Source organism: Gamsiella multidivaricata (assembly GCF_025024155.1).
Source record: "Gamsiella multidivaricata strain RSA 2152 chromosome Unknown BC939scaffold_50, whole genome shotgun sequence".
NCBI lineage: Eukaryota > Fungi > Mortierellomycota > Mortierellomycetes > Mortierellales > Mortierellaceae > Gamsiella > Gamsiella multidivaricata.
The window spans coordinates 167908-190643 of NW_026251758.1; the positions used below are offsets into that span (position 1 = coordinate 167908).

Sequence of the window (22736 nt, forward strand, 5' to 3'; positions counted from 1 at the left end):
AAACAATGCCCTCCTGCTGATGTTGTTGTTGTTGTTGTTGTTGTTGTTGTTGCTGTTACTGCTGTTGCTGTTGCTGTTGCTGCTGTTGCTGTTGGCCAGCCTCCTGCTGCTTCTCCGCCTCCTGTCGTCTACGCAGACATCTCCTCAGACTCTCCATCATCGGATCCGAAAACATACCCACGCACCGGCACTCTCTCTGGATCCGCTCCAGTTCCCTCAAGAATTTCCCCCGTCGACTCATTTCCTCTTCATTTATATCATCCTGAGAGCTCGCACGCTGAAGAAGCAGCTTTTGCTGTGTTCGCGATATGGATTCTACAGGGTTCCATGGACTTTTAGGTGAGATCGCGTTGTCCTGAGCGGAGGTGCCGGAGGTGATACACATGGGTATCGTAGGTGTCGTGTCCGTGTCTTCAGCGTCCGTGTCCGTGCCTGTGCCTGTGAGATTGTCGAATGTTGTAGAGGTCATGCGCAGACTGACTGGTACGCGTCTTCGGTGGTACGGTTGCAATGTGTTCGATCCTTCTGCTCCTGTTCCCACCCCTAGTCCTGATCCTGATCCTGACCCTGATCCTGATGCAGATGCAGGCCTAAATGCCTCAGAGCTCGATAGCGGTGCAGACTTGGGTGCCGATGATGACGGAGAAGCGCTATAAAACGACAGTGAGGACGGTGTGACGTTCAAGAACTTTGAAACCAAGAACTGTCCCTCACCTCCTCCGCCCAAATCATTCGGGTGTCGTGACACTCCGGGTGGCAATACCCCAGAAGAGGTTCCTGCGCTCATGGTTCGACGGATGGGCGAATGCTGATGATGAATGAAGGCAGAGAGGGAGCGGGTCGAGCGGGTGGATGCGGGGGAGGATGAGACCAAAGGTTGGCGGGCATGATGTCTTCCCAGCGCGTAATGCTGGAGGTTGTTTTGTGAATTCGACCGTGCACTCGTCCCAGACGTCGTTCTGGTGACGGCGTAAGATGCCAAGACCTTGGAGACCAGTTCCTGGACCGGAGAGGTAGTCGTCTGGTGCGGGCGGTCGCCTTGTGTTGAAGATACACCCGGCGTGTACGCGTCCTCGACATGGTCACCATTGTCTCCATTACTGCGGCTGTTGGGGCTGTTGCCATCGTCGACACTGCCAGGGTCGGAGGAATGGCTTTGGGAGGGTCTGAGGACTGTCAGGACTGGGTGGGAGGTGGTTCTGGTGATAGAGGGGATGGGTGCGGTAGCAGGGGTTGGACTCAGGAGACGGCTGAGACGTTTAGAGGGCTGGTGGTGTGCTGATGCTGGTGAGGGTCCTGGCGGCGGTATTGGCGTGGGGCTGGTTGGGTCCGTGGGTGTTGAGGTAACTACGGCGAGAGACGGGACACTCTGTGTCGTTGTTGAATCCCCTGCCTTCTCCTGCTGGTGCTCGTCGTTTAGGCCCTGCGTTTGCGCCTGCTGGTTTTGCTGCAGCTCCTGGTGATACATGTTGCGGGGTTCCGATTCCGCGTCCTGCACGGTCCTGTGATCCGAAACCTGGACTAAGCGATGAGACCCTTCTGCGGTAATAGTGAAAGACGCACCCGTGGTCTTGGCCTTTGTCGCCCCCAGCGAAAGATCCTCCATGGATTGCCGCAAACTGCGAGTTGAATCTGTGTCCTCTTCTGGACCTGCTCGTCCTAGTGCTCCTGGTACTACTGTCGGAGGTTCGTCCGACATGGTCTGTGCACTGTCATTCTGCCTTGCTTGAACATTTGGGTCGATGCGCCGTGGATGGCTGAGTTGAGTGTTATTGGGTATGCTCTCCGATGTTGGACCCTGGTCCATGTCCTGGTTCCCGCCCTGATGCGTCCGCTTGTGTGGACTTCCTGCATCCCCTTCCAGTCGTTCCTGGTGATGCTGCTGATGAGCATCATGGGATGAATGCGGCTGCGTCTGCGGGTAGGGATCATGGACATGTCTCAAGCAAGCGTGCTGAAAAGGACGGTGTCCCTCATGAACGAGTGTTCGCCCAGGGCTCTCGTCCTTGTCGTCTAGATGGTGCTGTTCGTAATCTTCCTCCTGATCTTGATCTTGGTCTCCTCCCCCACAAACGAACTTTGCTCTCCGTCTCCGCTGTCGTGCAGGTTTTGGTCGGTGATCTGGGCGCCCTGCAGTTAAAGGGCTGCTGTTGCTATTGCTTGCGTTCGAATTGTTGTGATGGTTGTGGTGGTGAGTAGGAGGATTGGAGGCGGATCGCACCATGGGTCTGGTTTTCGGATGGCCTGCGATATGGCCGTGTCTTCTGCTGTTGTGGACATGGTGGCTGCTGTTGCTGCGGTGTTCCGCAAGAGTAGATGTAGCTGTCGTTGCTGTTGCTGTAGCTGCAGCTTTGCTTGTCTTTGCCTCTGCTTGTCTTTCCTGCTGTTGAGGTGCTTTGTGGATCGACTCTTGGTCTGTAAGGTTGAGAGCGTCTTCCATTTCGGTGAAAGGAGCTTAATGGAATTGCGAATGAGTGATGGAGTAGGAGAGAAGGAGTTCAGCGGTGAGAAGGAGAGGGGGTGTGTGCTTGGTGTCAGTGTTGAGCCTGTGCGGTGCTTTTGCTGGTGCATATTTCTCCACAGATGCTTCGCCCGCTTTGAGTGCACACTGTCTGCCCTCAGGCTACTCGTACTTTTTTCGATTGCATGCAGTGCCCGCCTGGAAGTGCATCCTAGATCGACCGACCCGGACCGACAGCAACTGCTCCTCCGTGCTCTAATTGGCAGCCTACATCGTCTCAGTGGCACCACAGTAATCCATGGATCCATTCTACCCCTACCGCTCTGTCACATCGATGGCATCGTTCGCGGTAGGCAAGCATAGGATCTCTCACCGATCCATTCAGCTCCCTTCCCTAATTCTTCTTGTCCCAACCACGCTCGTTGTTACGCAAACCAAAACTGGCACAACTCTGGCGGCCATCGAAAGCCCCTGCAGCGGCTTAGTGGGGGAAGCGTTACAAAAACCATAAATTGGGCTGCTGATCACATTTCATCCTCATTCAGCATCCATCCATGGTTGACATCGCACTTGACCCCACCATCGAGGCTGAGAACCTGAACGCTGTTGACTCTGTGTACGCTCTTTGATGCCCGCCCAAAAAATCTGACGATATTATGTACAATTGATGTGTCGTATATGATTATGTTCAATTGCTGTGCCTGATATGTATGCCATATCTCATTTCCTCAAATGAATAGCAAAGAGCCAATCTTGCCCCACCCTGCTCTGGACTATGTGATCCCTAATGCTGAAGAACATCAGACGCTACTGAAAGCCATGCGTAAAGCCTGTGGCTGGGACGTTGCCAATGTATGTCCTTTCGCAATTGACCAGTAGTGAATTTCCCCCCCCCCCCCTGCTGCGCAATTTTTCACACCGTGCAAGTTCATCACCCCTAAATCGTTTTTCATTCGCTATCGTAACGCATTCACTAGGTCCCGAAGTGGTTTGTCCAACAGGCTGAGGGCACGCGTGTGATGTGCATCTTCTACGTCCCTGGAACGAACACGGCTGTCGGGATGGGTGGTGTTGAAATGAAGGATTTCGATCGTCAGGATAAGGACGTTGCAGATCTCGAGACCAAGCGTGGATGTGTCGTGTCCTTGTTCCTGTACAAGAACTACCGTGGCAAGGGCTATCTCGGTCGCATGCTCGAGGTCCTAGAAGACATAGCCCGGCAGAAGGAACTTGAGACTTTGACGATCTATGGGCTGAGCAAGGCAGGAGGGTATGAGAAGTTCGGATACAAGACGTTCAAGATCGAGCCTAGGAACTATGGAGGCGAGAATAATTGGGAGACAAGGTTCTTGGCAAAGTCACTTTAAGTCCTGTAACCTTTGTGGAAATGAGATATCCTTTTTTATTTTGAATTGTTCCAACCGCCTTGGCTTGCAAGCAGGTGCTGAGTCATCTCCTGCCTGCGAGTTCAGCCCGACAAAATGTGCGTATATATGTAAATAGACTAGACTGCATCTGGACAAACGCTCAGCCCTAGAATACCTGTCTAAAGATGTCGCAATGGCTGTGCAGGCTGAGCTTTGCAATGCTTCCTCGATAAATCCTTCCGCAACGGGTCAATATCTTTTGCGCCCCGGCGATGAAAAAGCTGCTTCGTTGGATGCATTGCTCAGATACGGCAAACGGTGCATCTCCGTGGAGCAAACAGACAAAAAAGAAGCGACTTTTCGTCCTGCGAAGACGGATAACTGTTGGCCCCAGCCTAGAAAAGGGGCGCAGACGTGGTCGTCATGTGCCAGCATCTTTGTCTTTTGGCACAAAGGTCTTCTTATTTTTAGCCAATGACTGACCCCTTTTCCCTTTGGGCAGGACAAGGATTGAGGGGATCTCGGCCTTGTCTGTTTATCTATAGACGCGCTTAACTCTGTAAAGGAAGAGGCGTCCTCCCCAGATAAGAAAAAGTTTATGCCTGGCAGTGAGTGGTCTGCAGGGGTTTCTGTTAAAAAAGAGGGATTGGAAGAGAAACGCCCAGACCATGTCCACTATTACTCTTTTTGACGATCCCGCGTACAATGTCTGTGTCATTGCTGTTGTCGTTGTCAAGGTCCACTGTATGTTGTTTCATTCTGCAAAAGACTCCTCCTGGGCACATTGGATGGGGCTGATGCAGAGTAAGCGTGAGCATCTGTGGTAGACGACCACCAAAGTTGCCCCCAAGATGTCGAGGGCGTTAGATCACTGGACGCATTGGAGAGACAAAACGATCTTGATAAGGCAAGAGATGGGGGCGGGGGTGAACACAACAACACACGGCAACATTCACACGGCCATCTCCTCGACTTCTTCCTTTGTTTGTGTTTTCTTATATCTCTGTTTTCTGCTTCTTTGCATTTCATTGCTCACCTCGCCGTAGCAGAACCCTAAACATCCTCATCCTTATTGCCTGTTCACTCTCCCTTTCCTCCACCTCCTCTACACTTCCTCTACACTTCCTCTACACTTCCTCTACATCTCCTGTGCTTCTCTTCTCTTCCCTTTGACCTGCCTCCCCCCCCTTTCCAATCACACCCTCACGCCTGCGTCTTGCAGACCTCTATCCATCCTCACAACGTGGCCATCCTCACTTCTCTGCTCATACATCATCGCGTCTTCCTTGTAACACCTAATTTTCGCTGTTTGACCATCTGCCATCCTATAAGCATATTGGTCTTATTGGTACTCCTTCCGCCATACCATTAAGCTTCTCTGGCTCTGAAGGAAACCGTCGTCCGGTCTCTTTCTTTGTCACCCATTTCCCTGCTGTTTTTACACATATCTCTCTCCCGCGCTCCATACCTTACTCTTCCGGTTCATCCCCCCATATCATCCTACGCCATCTCCTCTCTTAATTGCTTAAACCTTGACTTTCCATATTGCTCACCGCTCGTTCATCCGCCTGGATGGGCCTTTGTTTTTTATTGTATTAATTAAATACGCGCCCGCATCCTCGTCCCTTTCATTCCTCTGACCTCTTCCTTCCTACTTCTCACATATCTCCGTCCTCCCTTTCGGCAGCGATTCTTGCTGCGCGTCCCACTTCTTTGCTCTACGACCCAGGAGAGAGTCCACACATCATGCTCCAACGTCTCTTTCTATCCATCATCCTCCTCACCTATCTCCTACTTTCCACTGACCGACACAGCCTTTTTGTACAGGGGCAGCCTCAGCCATGCGGCGGTATGGCCTTCGCACGAGTCGGCAACTCATTCTACATTCAGGGCGGTGCTACCGTGGGGGACAACTTGCTCGCACCATTCTGGGCCCTCAATCTCACGACATCGTGGGCCACCAGCAAACCAGACTGGACTTCCCTTCCTCTAGGCCCCACCAATGCCTACCACTCTGCCGGCTACTCTGCTGACAACAAGAGCTTCATAACCTTCGGTCGAGACACCGGTGCAGCTCCGCAGGTCGTTCCGCAATCCTGGGTCAACATTTACGACATCCCTTCAGGCTCTTGGTCGTTCAACACGAACCCTCCAAACATGGCCGACAATTCTCGGAGAGATTTCTTTGCTGTGACCAACCCTGGCGCCAACAAAATCTATATTCTCGGTGGCGATGCAGGCACATCGGGTGCAGTCTTCACCAACTCATTCGATACTTTTGACCCGACTACGAGGACACTGAGCGAAATCACGACACCGGCTCCTGGGCCGCAGTACATCACAACCTATGCTGCCGTGTGGGTAAAAAAACTGCAGGCGATGGTAGTGATTGGGGGCTCAATGCAGAACAGCTCAATTCAGGGCCTATATCTCTATAATCCTTCCACTGGCGCATGGACCACCCAGGTAGGAGATGTCACTCCAATTCTTAAACGCATTTGGCTATTACATTCAGTAATGAAGGCAGGAGATGAATTGGGTTATAAACTAAGATTACCAATATTATAAAAAAAAAAAAAAAAAAATAGGCTACTACGGGGTCTTTCGACTATAATCGACGTTCACATTGCGCCGCAAGCAGTAAGTCGTTGTCTTTGCATTGCTGTTCAGAGTGTCTGTAGAATTTGCGTTATGAATGGTACAGAAACGTTCATGCTCATATTGTTCATTATGCTCACTATGCACGCACTCTTAGACGATGATGGGTCACTGGTAGCAGTATTCGGAGGGTTCATCAGCCAGCAAAGCACTGGAGATCCCAATGTCTACATTTTGGACACGACAACATGGACATGGACGACAACACCGTACTCTGGACCTGGACGAGGCAGTACAGCCTGCGTTCTTGTCGACGATACATTTATGATCTGGGGTGGATTTTTCACTTCGCCCAATACTGTTAATAGCGTCCCTTCGGCTGCGGACGCCCTTTTGTTGTACTCGGTGTCCAACAAGGCATTCACAACTACATACACCCCCTCTCCTGCTCTCACTGGAGGCAATAACAACGGTACCAACAATCCAGGGTCGACTCCCCCTGGCGGAGGATCGAGTGGAGGGCTCTCCGCAGGAGCAATTGGTGGAATCGTAGCAGGTGTGATCGTTGTCTTAATTGCTTTGGTGGCGGCATTTACGGTGTTCCAGCATCGCAAGAAGAAGAGCCGCGCGGCCAAGAAATATGGCGGCAACGTTGATGAATCCAATCAGGAGTCTCTGGGTGGCGCAATGACAGAGTACGACCAATCCTTCGCGCCTTCCTGCCGCCCTGGACCAACACCCACTGGGATTTCACACTCGCTCAGTGCCACGTCTGATGACGCTCATGATCCACGACATAGCGCTGATGGACAATCCAGCAGTGCCGGTTACTCCAACCCAGCAACGCCGACATCGCTTCAGTTCCTTCATACGGGCGAAAGTGCCGTGGGATCGGAGACCCCGTACAGCTCTGCAGCATTGGCATCAGGCTACAATGGTCGGCAGTCCTATCAAAGTGACCAGACTACGACTGTCTACTATCCACCGCCGCCACCTGCGCTAATGTCCCAACAGCCAACGATACCAGAGGAGGGACCTTACATAAGCCCGTATATAGCAAGTAACGCGAGTATTAACCGTCGGTCGCAAGATCCCCAGACCCTGACAGATAGAGAGGGATACTACCCATTCAACAGCTTCCTGTCTCCATCCACGACTGCGGTTTCCCCATCGGGAGCGGACCAGTACCACGACAGTTATGGGATGGAGCATGCTTCTATGATGTCTTCGCAATCTGGATACACAGACGTCTCCTCGTCCCATCCGCACAGCAACTATGTCTTTGACCCACGACTGTCCCCCGGCATGGCTCCTGCGTCAAAGCGACCTGTGAATGGACCCCAGGGCGGGCCTGGGTTTGGAACGGAGATGGAACGGCCTTCACTAGGTGCTCCGCAGGCGATCCTGCAGGATCCACTTCCTGACGTTTGAGGGCTGACTCTACTCCTTCCCAGTTAATGAAGGTATATAGCATGAAATTGAACGGCATACAATAATGATACGCGTACATTTAATTAAAAAAAAAAAAAGAAAAAAAAAAGCGTTAGAGCGTATATACAAGTATACAAGACACATTGGTAGTCTATAATACGTGGTTTCGTGGGTGTTGTGCCTAAAAAAGTCTGAGTGTGTGGGTTGAGTATATATTTGTACCACGTTCGAGTGGTTCTTGAAGCTCATTTACTATGGTGGAGATACTTTCATGGAATCGAATCGAATCGAATCGAGCAACCAATATAATTTTTCAATACGCCCGTTCAATTCTTCCCTCACCACTGCGATTAATATTCAAGAAAAGCGAAACAAGCGAATTAGTCAAAAAGCGGGCAGCATTCTAAAGTCTCTAGAATATATTATGACTTTGTCTCGTATTGCAGCCTCGTGAGGCATGGCCCCCAGTAGTGGCAGCAGTCGATTCGACGAGTAAGGTTGGCCCTCCGCTCGAAACAGTTGTTTTAATAATTGGAATATTAAAAATTGCAGCTGCAGTGCAGGTTAGCAAAACAGACACAGAGTTCAGGTGGATAAAATTCGTCCGGGTAGAGCGCAATCGCACATCGATCATGATTCCATAGGGCGTTCATTATTATACCCTGCGGTCATAGTCAGCATTTAGACATCTATAGTCTACCATTCATACATTCTGTATATACAGTGCGCAAACAGGTAGACGGGGTACATAGACAGACCAGAAAAGGTATATTTTTCATATCTCTCTCCTTCTTACGGTTTACACTCTTTGTCTCCCATCCCTCCTCCACTCTGACCACCTTCCCTCCCGTCTTTCTTTTTTGCTACGAACAGAACTACCCCCCATCCTCATCCACCATCAATAAGCATCGTCTCCACCCTCCTTCCTTCCCCCCTCCCTTCCCATTTGATCATTCTTGATCCAGTCGTGCCTCTCACCTGTTCCTGAACCCACTTAATCCCTTCACACTCCACCTTATTCGACCCGACAAAAGCGGAAGCGGACGACACACACAACCATGAAGATCCTCAGTCGCCCCTCGATGGGCCTGGTTGTCTCCATGGCAGCCTTGCTCACTGCTTCGATACAGCGAGTTGCAGCATTTGGACGAAGTAGGTGGAATCCCCCTCCTTTTTGGCTAGTGCCAATATTGGATTATACAATCGTTTTTTTTCTTATTATTTTTTTCTCTTCCCCTGAGTCCATCGCCCAATTGATTGTGCGACAGTTGTTTTACCTGAAGGAATGTAGACTATCATTCAACCCATCCCATCATATGCTCCGCCCCGCGCCTTTACCCACACTTTTGGAATCTCATTCAGATGAGGTCCTTCAGGATGTGCACCATGGCAAACTGATTACGAAAAAATTTCCGAATCAGCAACTTGGACGTGTCAACAGCTCACCGACGTTTTTCTGACACGCATGCTTTTAGTGTACATGTTCATAAGAAGAAAGAAAAAAAGCTGTCAGTTTATTGGTTGCCTTACACCATTCCTGTATCCATTTTTTTTTTCTTCGCATACTTCCCTTGATTCCGTCTTTGATGGCTCTCTTTCTTTCCATGTAAATTGATCAGTTGCACAACAGTCTTGTTAGTCGCTTTATGGCTCACGGCGTTTGGGTCGGATTATACAAAACGCAATTTCAATGACAAAGACCGTGTCCAGCATGAATTTTTTTTTTTTGCTTCTTGGGCAGGGGAACATTGTCTGGCAGCATTGGGGACACAAGGATGGAGAGCAATTCTGCGAAGGGAACACCAAACAGACCACAAAAAGGGACTAGTGTTGAAATAAGGTTTAATAGCTGATGTTTATCTTCGAAAGTGCGCTCATATTTTTCTTTGCGGACATGGCTTTTCATATGGGATTCATTATCGGGGAATGGTCTGTTTATTATAGTCTCCAAAGAACATTGACCACGGTCCCGGCCCTTTGTGTTTTCTGGAGAGTGGAGCGCAAGGAACTGTAAATCGATAGGAGTGGTGTGTGTGTGTATGTGAGAGGTTAACGGTCAGGCACCACCTGACAAATCAAGTAGCTTTTCTCAAACCAGCCATACGATTAAACCCATATTTTGTCCTTTCTGGATTGTCACTCGCTTCCGCCTGGAGACATTCCCGTCTGTCTCCATTTGGATCGAAGTCAATCCACTTTGTTGTCTGTATGCACCCCAAATTTATCAACTCATCCGATCGCCAGTGCGGCCCTCATCCCCTCCGTCCTATTTGTATCCATTCGAGATGCAGCTGCGGGGGGGGGGGGGGGGGGGGGGGGGGGGGGGGGAGGCCAGTACGGGGTCATCAGCTAGAGGCTGTTTAATTTCCATCCACTCAACTGCTACTCTACTCTCCCTTGTGTTCACTCCCGGTTTTCTGTGCAACGCTGCACAGTTCTGCCAGGAGGAAGACCCGCACTTCGGAGAATGACCCTTCGTGTGTATGTGTGTTTCTTTACGCGAGCGGCATTGCTTGCTGCGACAGGGGCTCACACATTATCTTGAATGCACCTGTGGCTGCTGGTCTCCTGCCCAGGGTACCACTAATGTTTGCGCGATTGATGGTCTCTAGGATGGGAAGCTCTCTCATTTCCTGTCTTGGCGTGAGTGAGTGGGTGGGTGAGTGGGTGGATGAGTGAGTAGGCCAATCCGCGTTCGATTTTTTTACCCTACTTTCTCCATTTCTATTTTTATTATTATCCACCACGTTTCTACTCAAAATATTTTATTCCTCCAGTCGGCCCCCTCTTATTGGGCAAACACAGCCGTGGACATTCAATTACGAGATGAGTCCCGCTATTTCTCGCGCGCGCTGTGTCTGACTATGAACTCTTCCCTTCTTTCTCCGTTTGCGCCTTTTCTCTTAGTGGTGGACTATAACGGAACTGTTTGTAATGTAAGTAACAGATTCTTTGCTTTTTCAGCACACAATTGCAGGAGCAAATTGAACGCTTTGCTAACCTAACTTGCTCCACATCCAGGGTTATATCGACTACAAAGTCTGGCTGCCAGACGGCGCCACAATCGACCTAGTCGAGGCAGGTTTGATCCAGCAGGGTATCCAGCAGGTCGGCGGCCTGGTCGAGCCATGCAAGTCTACGTTTATGTCCTACACATGCTCTGTGGCCTATCCACGGCCGGTCATCACCGGACAGAGTAAGTGTCTGCGTCCGTTTGTTGTACTTCTCCCTGGGCTTTCATTTTTTACAAACTCAAGAGTACCTCGCGCAGCAGACGTGGCTCTCAAGGCTACTTCTCTCGAACTGCGACGACTTACATCATGCTGGACCTGGACCTCTAGTCTAGCCTTACTTTTCACGAGAATTTCTCACAATGAGAGCTACAAAGCCACAGAGCCCAGAACGTGGCGGATGTCTGGATTCATTTGTAGGATGGCCAACTAACCTGCGAACCGCCAATGTATCTTTACTCTTGTGCGATTTAATCCTATAGCCAACAGCTACAATGTCCTATTCGCATGTCAGTCGACCTGTCAGGCGGTCCAGCAGACCTGCAAGGCCGATCTCACTTTTTTAAACATGACCCAGATCCTCCCTGACTGCAAGACAGCCATCCCAGGCACAGAGCAGTATCCTAACGGACCCTTCCCCTATCAGCTCGATGGCTCTTGCAATACTATTCCATGTAAGTTTACAAAGCACCTGATTGCTCCAAGAGAGTGTTTTTTTTTTTTTTTTTTTTTTTGTTTTTTTTTGTTTACCGGTAATGGTTCCCAGATGTATTAAGACGAGATACCATTGAAATGGTTTGAAATTACCTTCCTAGTCCAGAGCTCAAACACAACATGCGCGAGCCCGATAACCGAGTGCCCATCGCCGTTCGTTCCAGACTTGGTCTTTCATTCGACGAACGGTCAGCAGAACACGGACGATGCCTTCTGCGGATGTGGATGCTGCCTTCCCTGCCCTCAAACGAACTCGTTCTACAAGCCGGGCATCATTGACCGGGGATTCTTTATCACCGATATCCTCAAGGGTGTCTCTGCAGGCCTGGCCCTGGTCCTCGCGCTTTCTTATGTGGTGCTTCCAGATAAGCTCCAGCATCCCTCGAACCTGATCCTCTTTGCTGCGATTGCGACGGTGCTCTTCTCGGCGGCAGTCGCACCCTCGTACGGAAACCCCAAGAGGATCCAGTGTGCGGCCAATGGGGTGACGACGGCGACGTCGTACAATAACACGCTGTGCACGATCCAGGGCGCGTGGCTGTTGTTTGGAGCGATCGCGACGACGGCGTGGTTGTCGATCGTGATCGTGAACCTGCATTTGCACACCGTGTGGAACTCGAACTGGTTGGCGAAGAGGGCCTGGTTGTCGCATGTGGTCGGATGGCTCATCCCTGCGGCCTTTGCAGCCATCGCCGTTGTCACAAAGTCGATCGGATGGAATAACTCGAATATGTAGGTTTGGCAGGAAGGATGATAGGATCCTACTCGTGGTGCGGACACTAGAGGTCTAGGATTCTGCTCGCATACTAATCGCATCCTCTTCTTTATTTTCCTTGTTTTCATTTTTCAACGCTACTATAGGTGCATGGCTACCCAGGATACCTCAAACGCGTTGTTGTTCATCCCTCTGGGAGTGATCATGGTCCCTGCGACGCTCTTGCACATCGCCACGTTCGCACACATCATCAAGGTCACTCTGCAGGCAGAGAACTCCGAGACCGTCTCACACTCGACCTTGTCCTCCGGTCGCGCCGCCCGTATCTCTCACCGTCGTCACGTCATGAACGCGATCCGGATCCAGTGGCGCGCTGCTGTCCTGGCCCTGATCGTCTCGAGCTCCGTTCTTCTCTACTGGGCATTCTACCTGGTCGAGGGCGCCAAAACAGACATGTCCTGGATGAGCACCTGGCAACTGTGCATCTTCACGGGAGGAACCCAGGAGGAATGTGGAAGCCGGTTCGCGACTGGATACGTCCCCGATTTCATCTTTATGATGGTTACAGAGGGATTGGTCAGCACGACGGGACTGTGGATCTTTTTGCTGTTCTTCAAGCAGTCGTTGATGATGGAGTGGAAGGAGTACGTGAGCGGATGGGTCTGCTGCGGAGGACGACGGAGTCGAAGGAAAGAGGAGGATCAGTTCTATGTGATCTAAAGGACCGCACGCGACTTTTCTCTCTCCTTCTTTCTCTGGTTGTAGGAACGCGTTTTTTTTTTTTTTTTTTTTTTTTTTTTTTGGTTTTATTTATTTTAATGGATTATCTGCCTACATTACGCACCACTCTCTTTGCTTTCGACGCTCGGGTTTCTTTTTTTTTTTTTTCGTTCTTTGTTATTGTTATTGCGCGAAAGTAGGAAGAGTATATATTTATACTATACATGACATGATATCCCCCACCATCCACCCCCCCATTCAAACATTTACCTAACTATATACACATACACATACACACACATATACACACACTATAATAAACGTTCGTTATTGGAGTTTGATCCTGTTGGGGCATTATATTTTGCATACGCGATCTGGATAGCATTTTGTATCCTAGACTGTCCAGTACAAGGAAAGTATTTTGGAATTGCATACAAAAAGGCTATGGAGGTACTCTGTTCTGGGTACCCTCCTCCCTCCCTCCCTCCCTCCCTCCCTCCCTCCCTCCCTCCTTCCCTCCCGCATGGCGCGCGAAATTGAAAATTGTTATCGTGCATATTCATCCAATCTTGCTGGCACATAAAAAAAAAAATTAATGAAGTGCCACAGAATATGGAGGAGCCAGGAGTTTAGAATGAAGAACGAGAGCCTCAACGGGAAGGGAGGGAGGCGAGATTGTGTCTCATATCATGCAATGATCTTCTCATTTTGCTGCTGCTGCCTTTAAAAAAGTGGCATATTAATATTATTCATTTTATTGCTGTTGCTGTTGCTGTTGCTGTTTGTTATTGTTGGTATATGTAAATGAATGATGGTGAAGAATATCTAAATCAAGATGGAGATGAAGATGGAGATGAAGATGGAGATGAAGATGGAAATGATAAGGATGTTGAAAACGGATGCTGAAAGTGAACGACGTCTACTTGGAGATATCTGCGCGACTGGTAATGGTACTACAGTCCCCAGTCTCCCTCTCGATTTGATCTGTGCCCGTCAACTGTGGTGGGACACCCACCAGATCAGCATTCAGGGCCAAGGACTCCACAACCGCGCGTCCTTCCTCCTCCTCCTCCTTCTCCTCCTTCTCCTTCTTGCCCTCTTTCTCCTTCTTCTCCTCCTTCTCTTCTTTTTTCTCCATCACCGATGCCTCCTCCAAATCCCTTAATTCCTCACCTTCAGGCTTTCCAGCCGCTGGTGACCGATGCCCAGGTCTGTCCCAGGGCAGGGTCGCCAGGCTCAAGAGGAACGCAAAGACACCAAAGGCCACGACTCCGAACAAGGAGTTCTTGAATCCCTTCATCAGTTGTGGGCCACCACGGACGGATGATCCGTCGGCCCCGCCGCCTTGTTGTCCGTTCGTCGAGATAGAGATGACGTTCAGGATCGCGATACCGAAGGGTGCGCCGAGCTGTAGACCGGTGTTATAGATCGCACCAACCAGACCCTGGTCCTGGTTGGGGGCGTCGCGCACGGCGATCAATTGGATAGGGAGGAGACTGAAGGCCATACCGATGATATGGACGATCAGAGCAGGGAAGGGCAGACGCCAGTACGAGACGTCCTCGGTGACGAAGGCGAACATTAGCGCGGCTGCGCAGCGCAGGATGAAGCCGACGAGAATCAGGGGCTTGAGCCGCAGACGCGGGATCGTCCTGCCAAGGATGGGGAAAACAACGATGGCGAGCAAGGCGTGGACGATGAACCCGACGGCGGTCTTGATGGCGGACCAGCCGTAGACTTCCTGGAAGATCATGTTCGCATAAAAGATAAATCCCTGGATCATCCCCATCTGGATAAAGGCCAGGACAACCGAGGTAGCAAAGAGACTTGATTCCCAGATTCGAAAGGGCATGATCGGATTAACGACCCTGGTCTCGACCCAGAGGAAGGCACCGATGAGCAACAGTCCGGCAATTAGCATCGGCAATGTCTTGGGACTCGCCCATCCATCCTCGTTGCCCATCGTGATATAGTACACGATCCCAGTGACTCCCAAGACCGACGTGATCGAGCCCAAGAAATCGACGTGGGCCTCCTTGCGGGGCACGACCGGGATGACCAAGAAGGCCATGAGCAGCAGCACAAACGCCGCGATGGACGAGACCCGGAAGATCCACTCCCATCCAATGCTCGCGATCAACCCTCCAGCCATCAGGACCCCAACCACGGCACCCAGGCCACCAAAGGCCGCAAAGACCGAGAACGCCTTGGCGCGTTCAGGACCGGCAGGATAGTTAGTCGCGATGAGTGCCATAGCCGTCGGGACAGTCGCGGCAGCACCAATGCCCTGGAGGGCACGGGCGATGACGAACATGATGGGGGAAGTAGCGAAGGAGACGACGAGGGCCCAGGTCGCGAACCAGAAGAGTCCGAAGAGGAACATGGGTCGGTGACCGTATAGATCTCCCATACGGCCAGAGAAGAGGAGGAGGCCTGCAAAGGCGATGGTGTAGGCGTTTAGGATCCAGGGCATGAGTGCTACTGAGAACTTGAGGTGATCTGCGATTGGGATAATCGCGATAGAAACAGAGGCGCCATTGACTATTAAGTAATGGACATTGCATGAAAGGATCGTTAGTGTTCCAAAATACATACCAACAAAAAAAAAAAATAATGTTCAGAAGATCGTGAGCGCCGATGGGACCTACCGACATCCAAGAACTGGGCCGTGGAGACGACGTAGAGCATAATTGGGCGCAGCCTCTTGCGCAGCGCATCAATGTCCCTCTCGTTCTTGGGCGCTGCAGTCAACTGGGAGTCCATGTCGGTCTCTACATTGGCAGCGGTATTCGAGTGGGGCGCCGAGGGATCCTTGGTTTCCTGGTCTGGTCGTGCCATGGCGGTGTTGATCTTCCTGAACTATACGTGTAATTAGAGATCGCTTGGACGCTGTGCTTTGTGTGATGTACGGTGATGTGTGTGTGAGAGAGAGATGCCGTGCTTGGGGACCGCTTAGGACAACGTGCGCCGAAGGGGGAGGGGTTATCTGACAGGGAATCAAATTCAACAACGAGAATGGTGGATGAAAGGGTAGGAGAATTCACAAAAAAAAAAAAAAAAAAAAAAAGCGAGAGAATGAGGAACCAAGTTCGCGATCTTTGATGTATGATGAAGAAGAAAAAAGGTGGGTTGATTCTCCTTTGGATGGGGCCTCCTTTATGTCTTTTTTTGTTGGTTCTTTCACAGGACCCAGGATACAGAACAAAAAAAAAAAAAAAACTACGCCCAGATGTCTTGTTCTGATGAACCACTTGTTGTCCCGCTGTGTTCAGACGGCGACATTTGCTTTGCAACTTTGCAGGATCAGATAACAAATAAATCATACTCAGCAAAAAAAAAAACTAAAATTAAAAAACCAGATCCTCACACAGAAGGCGAGAGAGATGACCGTTGGGCGTATGTGGTTGGTCTGGAGCAGCAAACGCATTCGAGTAACAACACGCTCCCAAAGGGTCTGGAAGAACTCCCCATTTCCAGGTTTGTTTGTACGCGATGACCACAGAGACAAATTGGGGAAGATGATTATAGTTCTCCATCTGGGTTTCCTTTTTTAATTGTCATGTCCATCACTCGGTATTAGTAACAGGGCACAACTCTATTCCTGTTAGACTAAGAACAAATAGCGTTGCGTGTAAAGCGGAATGCCCACTGCGCAGCATCGTGTACGCCCGGGCACAGAATTCAGCTTTTGCCAATAATTGCAGCCTCCCCTCCCTTCCTCGAGCCACCGTCGCATCCCCTTTACTCGGTTATACGATGACCCAGGGTAGCGCTGCGCATCCTCTGCTGTCTTTTTTTCTTTTATTGTTCTTATAGGACAAATAAAATAAACGGTGCGTCTAGAGAGAGGGGGTGAGGCCTCAATGTGCCGCTTAGTAAGGCGCCTCTCTCGTGAACCACCCCTCGTTGGCCAATTCTTGAAACGGCAAACAGGTTTCTGCGAAGCAAGGAAGCAGGAAGCAGGAAGCGCAGCTGGATGATGATATACCCTCCGCAACCCCATGAGTCTGCGCAAACATACGCGTGGCGTTCGAGGGGGAAAGGGTTTAGATTCTGGTTCAGATTCCTTGTAGAGCGGTATCCCGACCGACCCTTTCCATAACGTATAGTGAACCGTGGCTGCTGCGGGATAGAAAAAATAAATCCCTCCCTTCCTCAAAAGTTGTTATCCAGAATCATCGTCAAAGCATTACAACACAAATGCTCTAAGCTGTGCACGAATTTTTTTTTTGGGCGGAGCCGTTTGTCCTGTCAAGATCACACAGCCACGAGATTGTGTACCTTATCAGTTGATTGTTGGAGGGGTTAACTTTATGTCAGAGCAAATAGAACGAACGATAGAACGTGTGTGTGTGTGTGTGTGTAAGCGTGTGTGTAGATAAACCACTCTTTCCAGCAGCAAGTCAGATTGCATGGGTGTTCCAGACTGTCGCTGTTGAAGGTTCCTTGGCCGTCCTCATAAACAAGGGAAGCTAGTGGACATGGCAGTTTTTTTTTTTTTTTTTTTTTTTTTTTTTCGATCCAAGATCATCATGGTAGTATTGTGTTTTTTTTTTGTTATTGGTTCTCATTCATTTATTTGAGGGCACAAGCATCCTTGCACACGCAGTGGGGCTCCTACCTTCCTCCCACATCTTGCTGTGGATCATCTCTATCTCTTGTAGGACGATCAAGTAGATATGAATCCTCGCTAACAACTCATTCATGCCTCTGGACTTGGATCATTTCTTATTCATTTAATATTATTCTTTTTCCGATGCAAGTAATATACAGTTTTGTTCTGGATGTATGCAAGCGTATTCTATAGATAAAAACAGCAATAGCAACAATCACAATACCAGGATGATGCGGGTATTCAAAAAGAAAAGAGCCAAGACAGAGCAACGCCCATCCCACCTAGGCCTTGACCTCGTCCTCCTTCTCGCCCTGAATCGTGCCGGCGTCGGTCTCGACCTTGGTGTCCATCTCATCCACCACGGACTCCCCATCCATTGGACTACCAACCTCCAAATCCAGTTGCTCCTGCTCCTTTGTCACCTCCTTTTTGGCCGGAATCGCGGGCCTGTCCCAGGGCAGGATTACCATCGCCAACAGGAATCCAAAGAGCCCCATCGCAATGATCCCATAGAACGCATTCTTATAACCCCTCATCATCGCAGCACCCCCATGCACACCCTCGACATCGTTCCCGTTCGTCGCGATCGAGATCACGTTCAGGATCGACAGCCCAAAGGGTGCACCGAACTGCAGACCCGTGTTATAGATCGCGCCAACCAATCCCTGGTCCTTATTCTCCGCATCACGCACGGCCGTGATCTGGATCGGGAGCATCGAGAACCCGACCCCGAAGACATGGAGGATCAGGCCCGGGAAGGCCAGGCGCCAGTAGCTCGTGTGCTCCGTCACGAACGAGAGCAGCAGCGCGGCCACGCACCGGAGCAAGAATCCGGTGAGGATCAGGGGCTTGAGACGCAGGCGTGGCAGGATCCGTCCCATCGTCGTGAACGTCACGACGGCCAAGAGCGAGTGGGTCAAGAACCCGAGGGCGGTCTGGATCGCGGTCCATCCGTAGACCTCCTGGAAGATCATGTTCGTGAAATAGATCACGCCCTGGAACATCGCCATCTGCACAAACGCCAACACGACCGAGGCCGTGAACGTCCGGCTCTTCCAGATCCGGAAAGGCATCAGTGGTGCGCTGACCTTGGACTCTGTATAGATGAATGCGCCGAGGAGGACTAGGCCCGCGATAAAGACCGGGAGCGTCTTGGGACTCGCCCAACCGTCTTCGACACCCGTTGTGATGTAGTAGACCACCCCTGTGATCCCGAGAGTAGCCGTGGTCGCGCCAACGTAATCGACCTTGGGTTTCTCATCCTTGGGCGGCGCCACTGGGATGGAGAGGAACCCGAATATCAAGACGAGGTAGGCCGCAATGGCCGAGATCCTGAAGATCCAGACCCATCCGATAGTGGAGATGAGTCCTCCGGCCATGAGGATCCCGAACACGGCACCAAGGCCGCCAAAGGCTGCAAAGATCGAAAACGCCTTCGTGCGTTCAGGGCCGGCGGGATAGTTGGTCGCGATGAGTGCCATCGCCGTCGGGACAGTCGCGGCAGCACCGACGCCTTGGAGGGCACGGGCGATGACGAACATGATGGGGGAAGTAGCGAAGGAGACGACAAGGGCCCAGGTCGCAAACCAGAAGAGACCGAAGAGGAACATCCGGCGATGGCCAAAGAGATCTCCGAGACGGCCAGAGAGGAGGAGGAGGCCTGCAAAGGCGATGGTATAAGCATTGAGGATCCAGGGCATAACCGGGACAGAAAACTTGAGCTCATCAGCGATTGGGATAATCGCCACCGAGACTGAGGCACCATTGACTGATGGATGAAGGAATAGAAAGTATTCATAATGTTAGAACACGGTTTCTTTGTTCGAGCATGGACGAAAGCGAAGATGAATATATTTGTATGTCGAGGCGCTTACCGATATCAAGGAATTGAGCAGTCGAGACGACGTAGAGTAAAAGTGGTTGTAGCTTTTGGCGCACCTTCTCAAGGCTGGAGAGTTCTGGGATTGAAGGTGAAGCAATGGTGGTTTCGCGCGACATGTCGATGGCGCTCGTGTTAGTTGGGGCACTGAGGATTTGAGCGACTGTTGATGTTGATGTAGACGCGGACGGCGAGGTCACCGCCTGTGATTGAGCCATATTGAGTGATGCTGCTGCTGCTGGGGAAGTCTGTGGCTGCTGCTGAATGACTGGGGTGTGAGCTTATTATTGAGGAGAAGGAGAAGGAGGAGGAGAAGGAGAAGGAGAAGGAGAAGAAGAAGGAGATAGGGTATGGGGTATATGTTCGCGTACTTGTTATTATTTGGGGGGGTAGGAGTAGTTCTAGGACGAGTTTTTTTTTTTTCTTTCTTTTATGCTCGGTTCCAATGATCTTGGTGGTTTGTGCTGATAATCCAGAAAGCGGGTTCTCTGGCCTGCTTTTATATTTTTTTCTGTTTTTTCTTTCCATCCTTCCTTCTCTCTTGACGTAATGTGCAACGTTACGCGCTCACTAGATTTTTTTTTCCATGTGGGCAAAGTGTCCGCAGAAGCCTTGTTTTGTCAGCGCTTGAACTGTTTCCTCTTTTAGGAGGACACCCGCCGCATGTCTGACAAATTGTGTGTGTGTGTGGACCGCAGTAACACCAGCTGGATTTCAATTTTCTTAATAGGATTAAGCACGCTGCAAACCCGTTTTTTTTGGGGAGAGGGGGGAGAGGGAGGGTGTGCAGCCACAGCGCAGCGCAGCGCTCTTACTCTCTGTCAATTACGGTGAGCCTTTTTAGACAGCGGACTGTCTCGTATTTCGTGTTCCTGCGCAGTCATCTTCTGAAATGAACCCCCCCCCCCCGTTCTTAAAAAAAACGCGACTTGGTTCTTTATTATCCTGGACACATTTTCCCTTAGAAATTTGATGATAAATTGTCAGTGCATCATTTTGCGACAAAAGAAACTCCTCCTCCTCCTCCTCCTTCCAGAAAGAACAGACAGCCAGATGGTTCATAAAAAGAAGAAAAACAAACAACAATACAGGAAGAAAAAAAAAACCAGCTGCGATACTCGGAAGCATGCGCTATGGGAAGAGAGACGTGGGGGGGAGGGCAAAGGTGGTCGTAAAAGAGGATGGCTCCTCAGAAATGAAGACAAGACACATAAAAAAGAATCATACAACAGCTATTTACAATGATCCAAACAGACAGATAAACTATACATGACAGCAAAGAAAAGGAAAAAGAAAAAGAAGATATACAGAAAAAAAAAAAAGAAATGTACCGCGTCTGCCCCCTCTCAGCAGCGCTCAACCTCCTCAGAGCTCAGGCACAGGTGATCGATCGCCATTAGCTCACGCACAGACCCACGTCTCATCGTCAGATACGACGCGCTCGGGCCTGTCGCAGGACCCAACATTCTCCTGTTGTGAGCATATCCCTCGCTGCTCTGAGCGCCCCTGTCCTCGTCCATCCACATCCCCTCCTCCTCCTCCTCATTCTCATCACCATCATCATCATCATCATTATCATCCTGCTCTGCCGAAGTCGGGTCCGACAAAACCGAAAAGTCGACCGAATATCGCTTTTTAGCTCTGTACCCAGCCGACCCCAGATCTCGTCCGCCCCCACCAGTGCTGTGCTGCTGAAGGTAATCATGCGCACTATAGCTCTTACTATGACCCAGCACCAGAGTCGCGCTCTTCCTCGCATCAATATGATACGAATGATGATGCTGATGATGCTGATGATGATGATGACCTCGACCATCCTTCTCCGCACCCTCCCCATGCTCATGCTCATGCTCCTGCTCCTCCTCTTGGACATGTCCCAGTGTCGAGAACCGTCTTCCCATCACCACCGGGCCAGGGGACGTCGGCGACCGCTCGATCATGGTCTTGATCACCGCATCCTCAACATCCGCGAGCTCATGGCCAGAGCAGCTCGATCCAGACCGCGACAGGGACTCGCTCCCATCGCTACCCCGTCCGTAATACTGATTGCCCTCGACTTTGTCCTTGCTCGGTACAGCCGCCGTAATCGTCGTCGCCATGGTCGCCATGGTCGCTGTCGTCGAAGCGTTCGTCGCACGACCACCGCCAGGCATCTCGCGATGCTGCTCCGCCAAGTTGGCGAGCTCTGCCAATGCAGAGAATGGATCAATTTCCAACGACCGATGGTGCTCATGTCCACGCACAAACCGCCTGGACTGCATGTCCAGAGATCCATGCCGCGTCATATTCGGACGTGGAAGTGCGTAATTCAGCGCCTGGTGTTGCTGTGGCTGCGACGACTGCCATTCAGAGCCCTGACCCTGGCCGTAGGGCGATTGAGGCCGGTTCGTTGAGGGGACCACCAGAGCCGAGACCGAACGCGCCATTCTCATGGGCGGAGGTGCGGACGAACCCAGTGAACTAGTCGTTGAAGAGGGGGGCGACATCATAGTCGGTGCGGTATATGGGTAGTGAAAGCTGCTGCTGCCGCTAGTCATCATTGGTTGTTGAGGTTTGTGAAGCGACGAAACTCCTGGAAGGTTGGGACGAGCGGGTCCATTGTGTACTGGGTACTGAGGAGGTCCACCTCCCGGCATACCCATGTTCTGTCGGTCTGACGATCCCAAAGAGATGGACCTCGACATGCCGGACGCGAACTTGAACGACGTCTTTGTATCGGGCGTCTTTGGTGGGGTTGGGATCGTGCGAGGATAGGCCCCAGGGCCAGGACCGGGGCCGGGGCCGTTGGGCTGCATGTGATGAGGTTGGTGACCGCTCTCTGTTGTGTAGTCACGGGAGCCGTTGCGGCGATGATTGCCTTGGGCGGATGCTGCTTGCTGTGCTTTAGGCGAGAATTCCAGAGAAGGCATCGAGTGTCGTCGCTCTGTGGGGTTGAAAAAATAAAGAAAAATAAGGTTAGATGCTGACCAATAAAGTCGAGTGTTTGCTGGAATGCACGCTTTGAGTCGTTGAGCACGAACCATATGGATCGAATCTGTTGTGCCGCATGATCGAGGGCGACGTGACACCGGTTGGAGAAGCTAGGGGCGGGGATATTGCGCCGCTTGCCGAGCCCCGTTCATTCAGCTTCATTTGCAACTCTAAGGGGGGGAGGAGGGCGGAAGGTTATCGGAAATATCGGAGATCACAAAAATTGTGTCAATAAAGAGTGATAAGCCGTTGGAA

The 22736-nt window shown here is 50.9% G+C and overlaps 9 protein-coding genes across 9 annotated transcripts; 5 read left to right on the forward strand and 4 right to left on the reverse strand.

Annotated features, from left to right (window-relative positions):
• Nucleotides 1-55: 55 nt before the first annotated feature.
• Nucleotides 56-2440, reverse strand: BC939DRAFT_478780 (uncharacterized protein; the record flags this gene model as incomplete). The annotated part of the gene is made up of 1 exon (XM_051558796.1): nucleotides 56-2440. The coding sequence occupies one exon, from the start codon at nucleotides 2438-2440 to the stop codon at nucleotides 56-58; it is 2385 nt and encodes a 794-aa protein (XP_051410302.1).
• A 753-nt stretch (nucleotides 2441-3193) lies between these two features.
• On the forward strand, nucleotides 3194-3828 carry BC939DRAFT_478781 (uncharacterized protein; the record flags this gene model as incomplete). Its single annotated transcript, XM_051558797.1, has 2 exons — nucleotides 3194-3313; nucleotides 3439-3828. The coding sequence occupies 2 exons, from the start codon at nucleotides 3194-3196 to the stop codon at nucleotides 3826-3828; spliced, it is 510 nt and encodes a 169-aa protein (XP_051410303.1).
• Nucleotides 3829-5586: 1758 nt separating this feature from the next.
• BC939DRAFT_530485 (uncharacterized protein) lies at nucleotides 5587-7930 on the forward strand. The gene is made up of 3 exons (XM_051561573.1): nucleotides 5587-6294; nucleotides 6417-6468; nucleotides 6584-7930. Exons 1-3 carry the CDS (start codon nucleotides 5680-5682, stop codon nucleotides 7855-7857), a joined length of 1941 nt encoding a protein of 646 aa, XP_051410304.1. The 5' UTR covers nucleotides 5587-5679; the 3' UTR covers nucleotides 7858-7930.
• Nucleotides 7931-8662: 732 nt separating this feature from the next.
• Nucleotides 8663-9431, forward strand: BC939DRAFT_228394 (uncharacterized protein). The gene has a single exon (XM_051550841.1). It carries the CDS (start codon nucleotides 8916-8918, stop codon nucleotides 9315-9317), a length of 402 nt encoding a protein of 133 aa, XP_051410305.1. The 5' UTR covers nucleotides 8663-8915; the 3' UTR covers nucleotides 9318-9431.
• Nucleotides 9432-11405: 1974 nt separating this feature from the next.
• BC939DRAFT_228409 (uncharacterized protein) lies at nucleotides 11406-13070 on the forward strand. The gene is made up of 3 exons (XM_051550842.1): nucleotides 11406-11542; nucleotides 11689-12314; nucleotides 12444-13070. The coding sequence occupies exons 1-3, from the start codon at nucleotides 11519-11521 to the stop codon at nucleotides 13015-13017; spliced, it is 1224 nt and encodes a 407-aa protein (XP_051410306.1). The 5' UTR covers nucleotides 11406-11518; the 3' UTR covers nucleotides 13018-13070.
• An 866-nt stretch (nucleotides 13071-13936) lies between these two features.
• Nucleotides 13937-15855, reverse strand: BC939DRAFT_504887 (major facilitator superfamily domain-containing protein; the record flags this gene model as incomplete). Its single annotated transcript, XM_051560581.1, has 2 exons — nucleotides 13937-15558; nucleotides 15666-15855. 2 exons carry the CDS (start codon nucleotides 15853-15855, stop codon nucleotides 13937-13939), a joined length of 1812 nt encoding a protein of 603 aa, XP_051410307.1.
• Nucleotides 15856-17913: 2058 nt separating this feature from the next.
• Nucleotides 17914-19899, reverse strand: BC939DRAFT_494498 (major facilitator superfamily domain-containing protein; the record flags this gene model as incomplete). The annotated part of the gene is made up of 2 exons (XM_051559607.1): nucleotides 19507-19899; nucleotides 17914-19400 (listed from the first exon to the last, which is right to left on the reverse strand). The coding sequence occupies exons 1-2, from the start codon at nucleotides 19727-19729 to the stop codon at nucleotides 17914-17916; spliced, it is 1710 nt and encodes a 569-aa protein (XP_051410308.1). The 5' UTR covers nucleotides 19730-19899.
• A 534-nt stretch (nucleotides 19900-20433) lies between these two features.
• BC939DRAFT_457328 (uncharacterized protein) lies at nucleotides 20434-21155 on the forward strand. The gene has a single exon (XM_051556460.1). It carries the CDS (start codon nucleotides 20484-20486, stop codon nucleotides 20754-20756), a length of 273 nt encoding a protein of 90 aa, XP_051410309.1. The 5' UTR covers nucleotides 20434-20483; the 3' UTR covers nucleotides 20757-21155.
• BC939DRAFT_228455 (uncharacterized protein) lies at nucleotides 20749-22734 on the reverse strand. The gene is made up of 2 exons (XM_051550844.1): nucleotides 22532-22734; nucleotides 20749-22434 (listed from the first exon to the last, which is right to left on the reverse strand). Exons 1-2 carry the CDS (start codon nucleotides 22641-22643, stop codon nucleotides 20858-20860), a joined length of 1689 nt encoding a protein of 562 aa, XP_051410310.1. The 5' UTR covers nucleotides 22644-22734; the 3' UTR covers nucleotides 20749-20857.
• Between the last annotated feature and the right edge of the window lie 2 nt (nucleotides 22735-22736).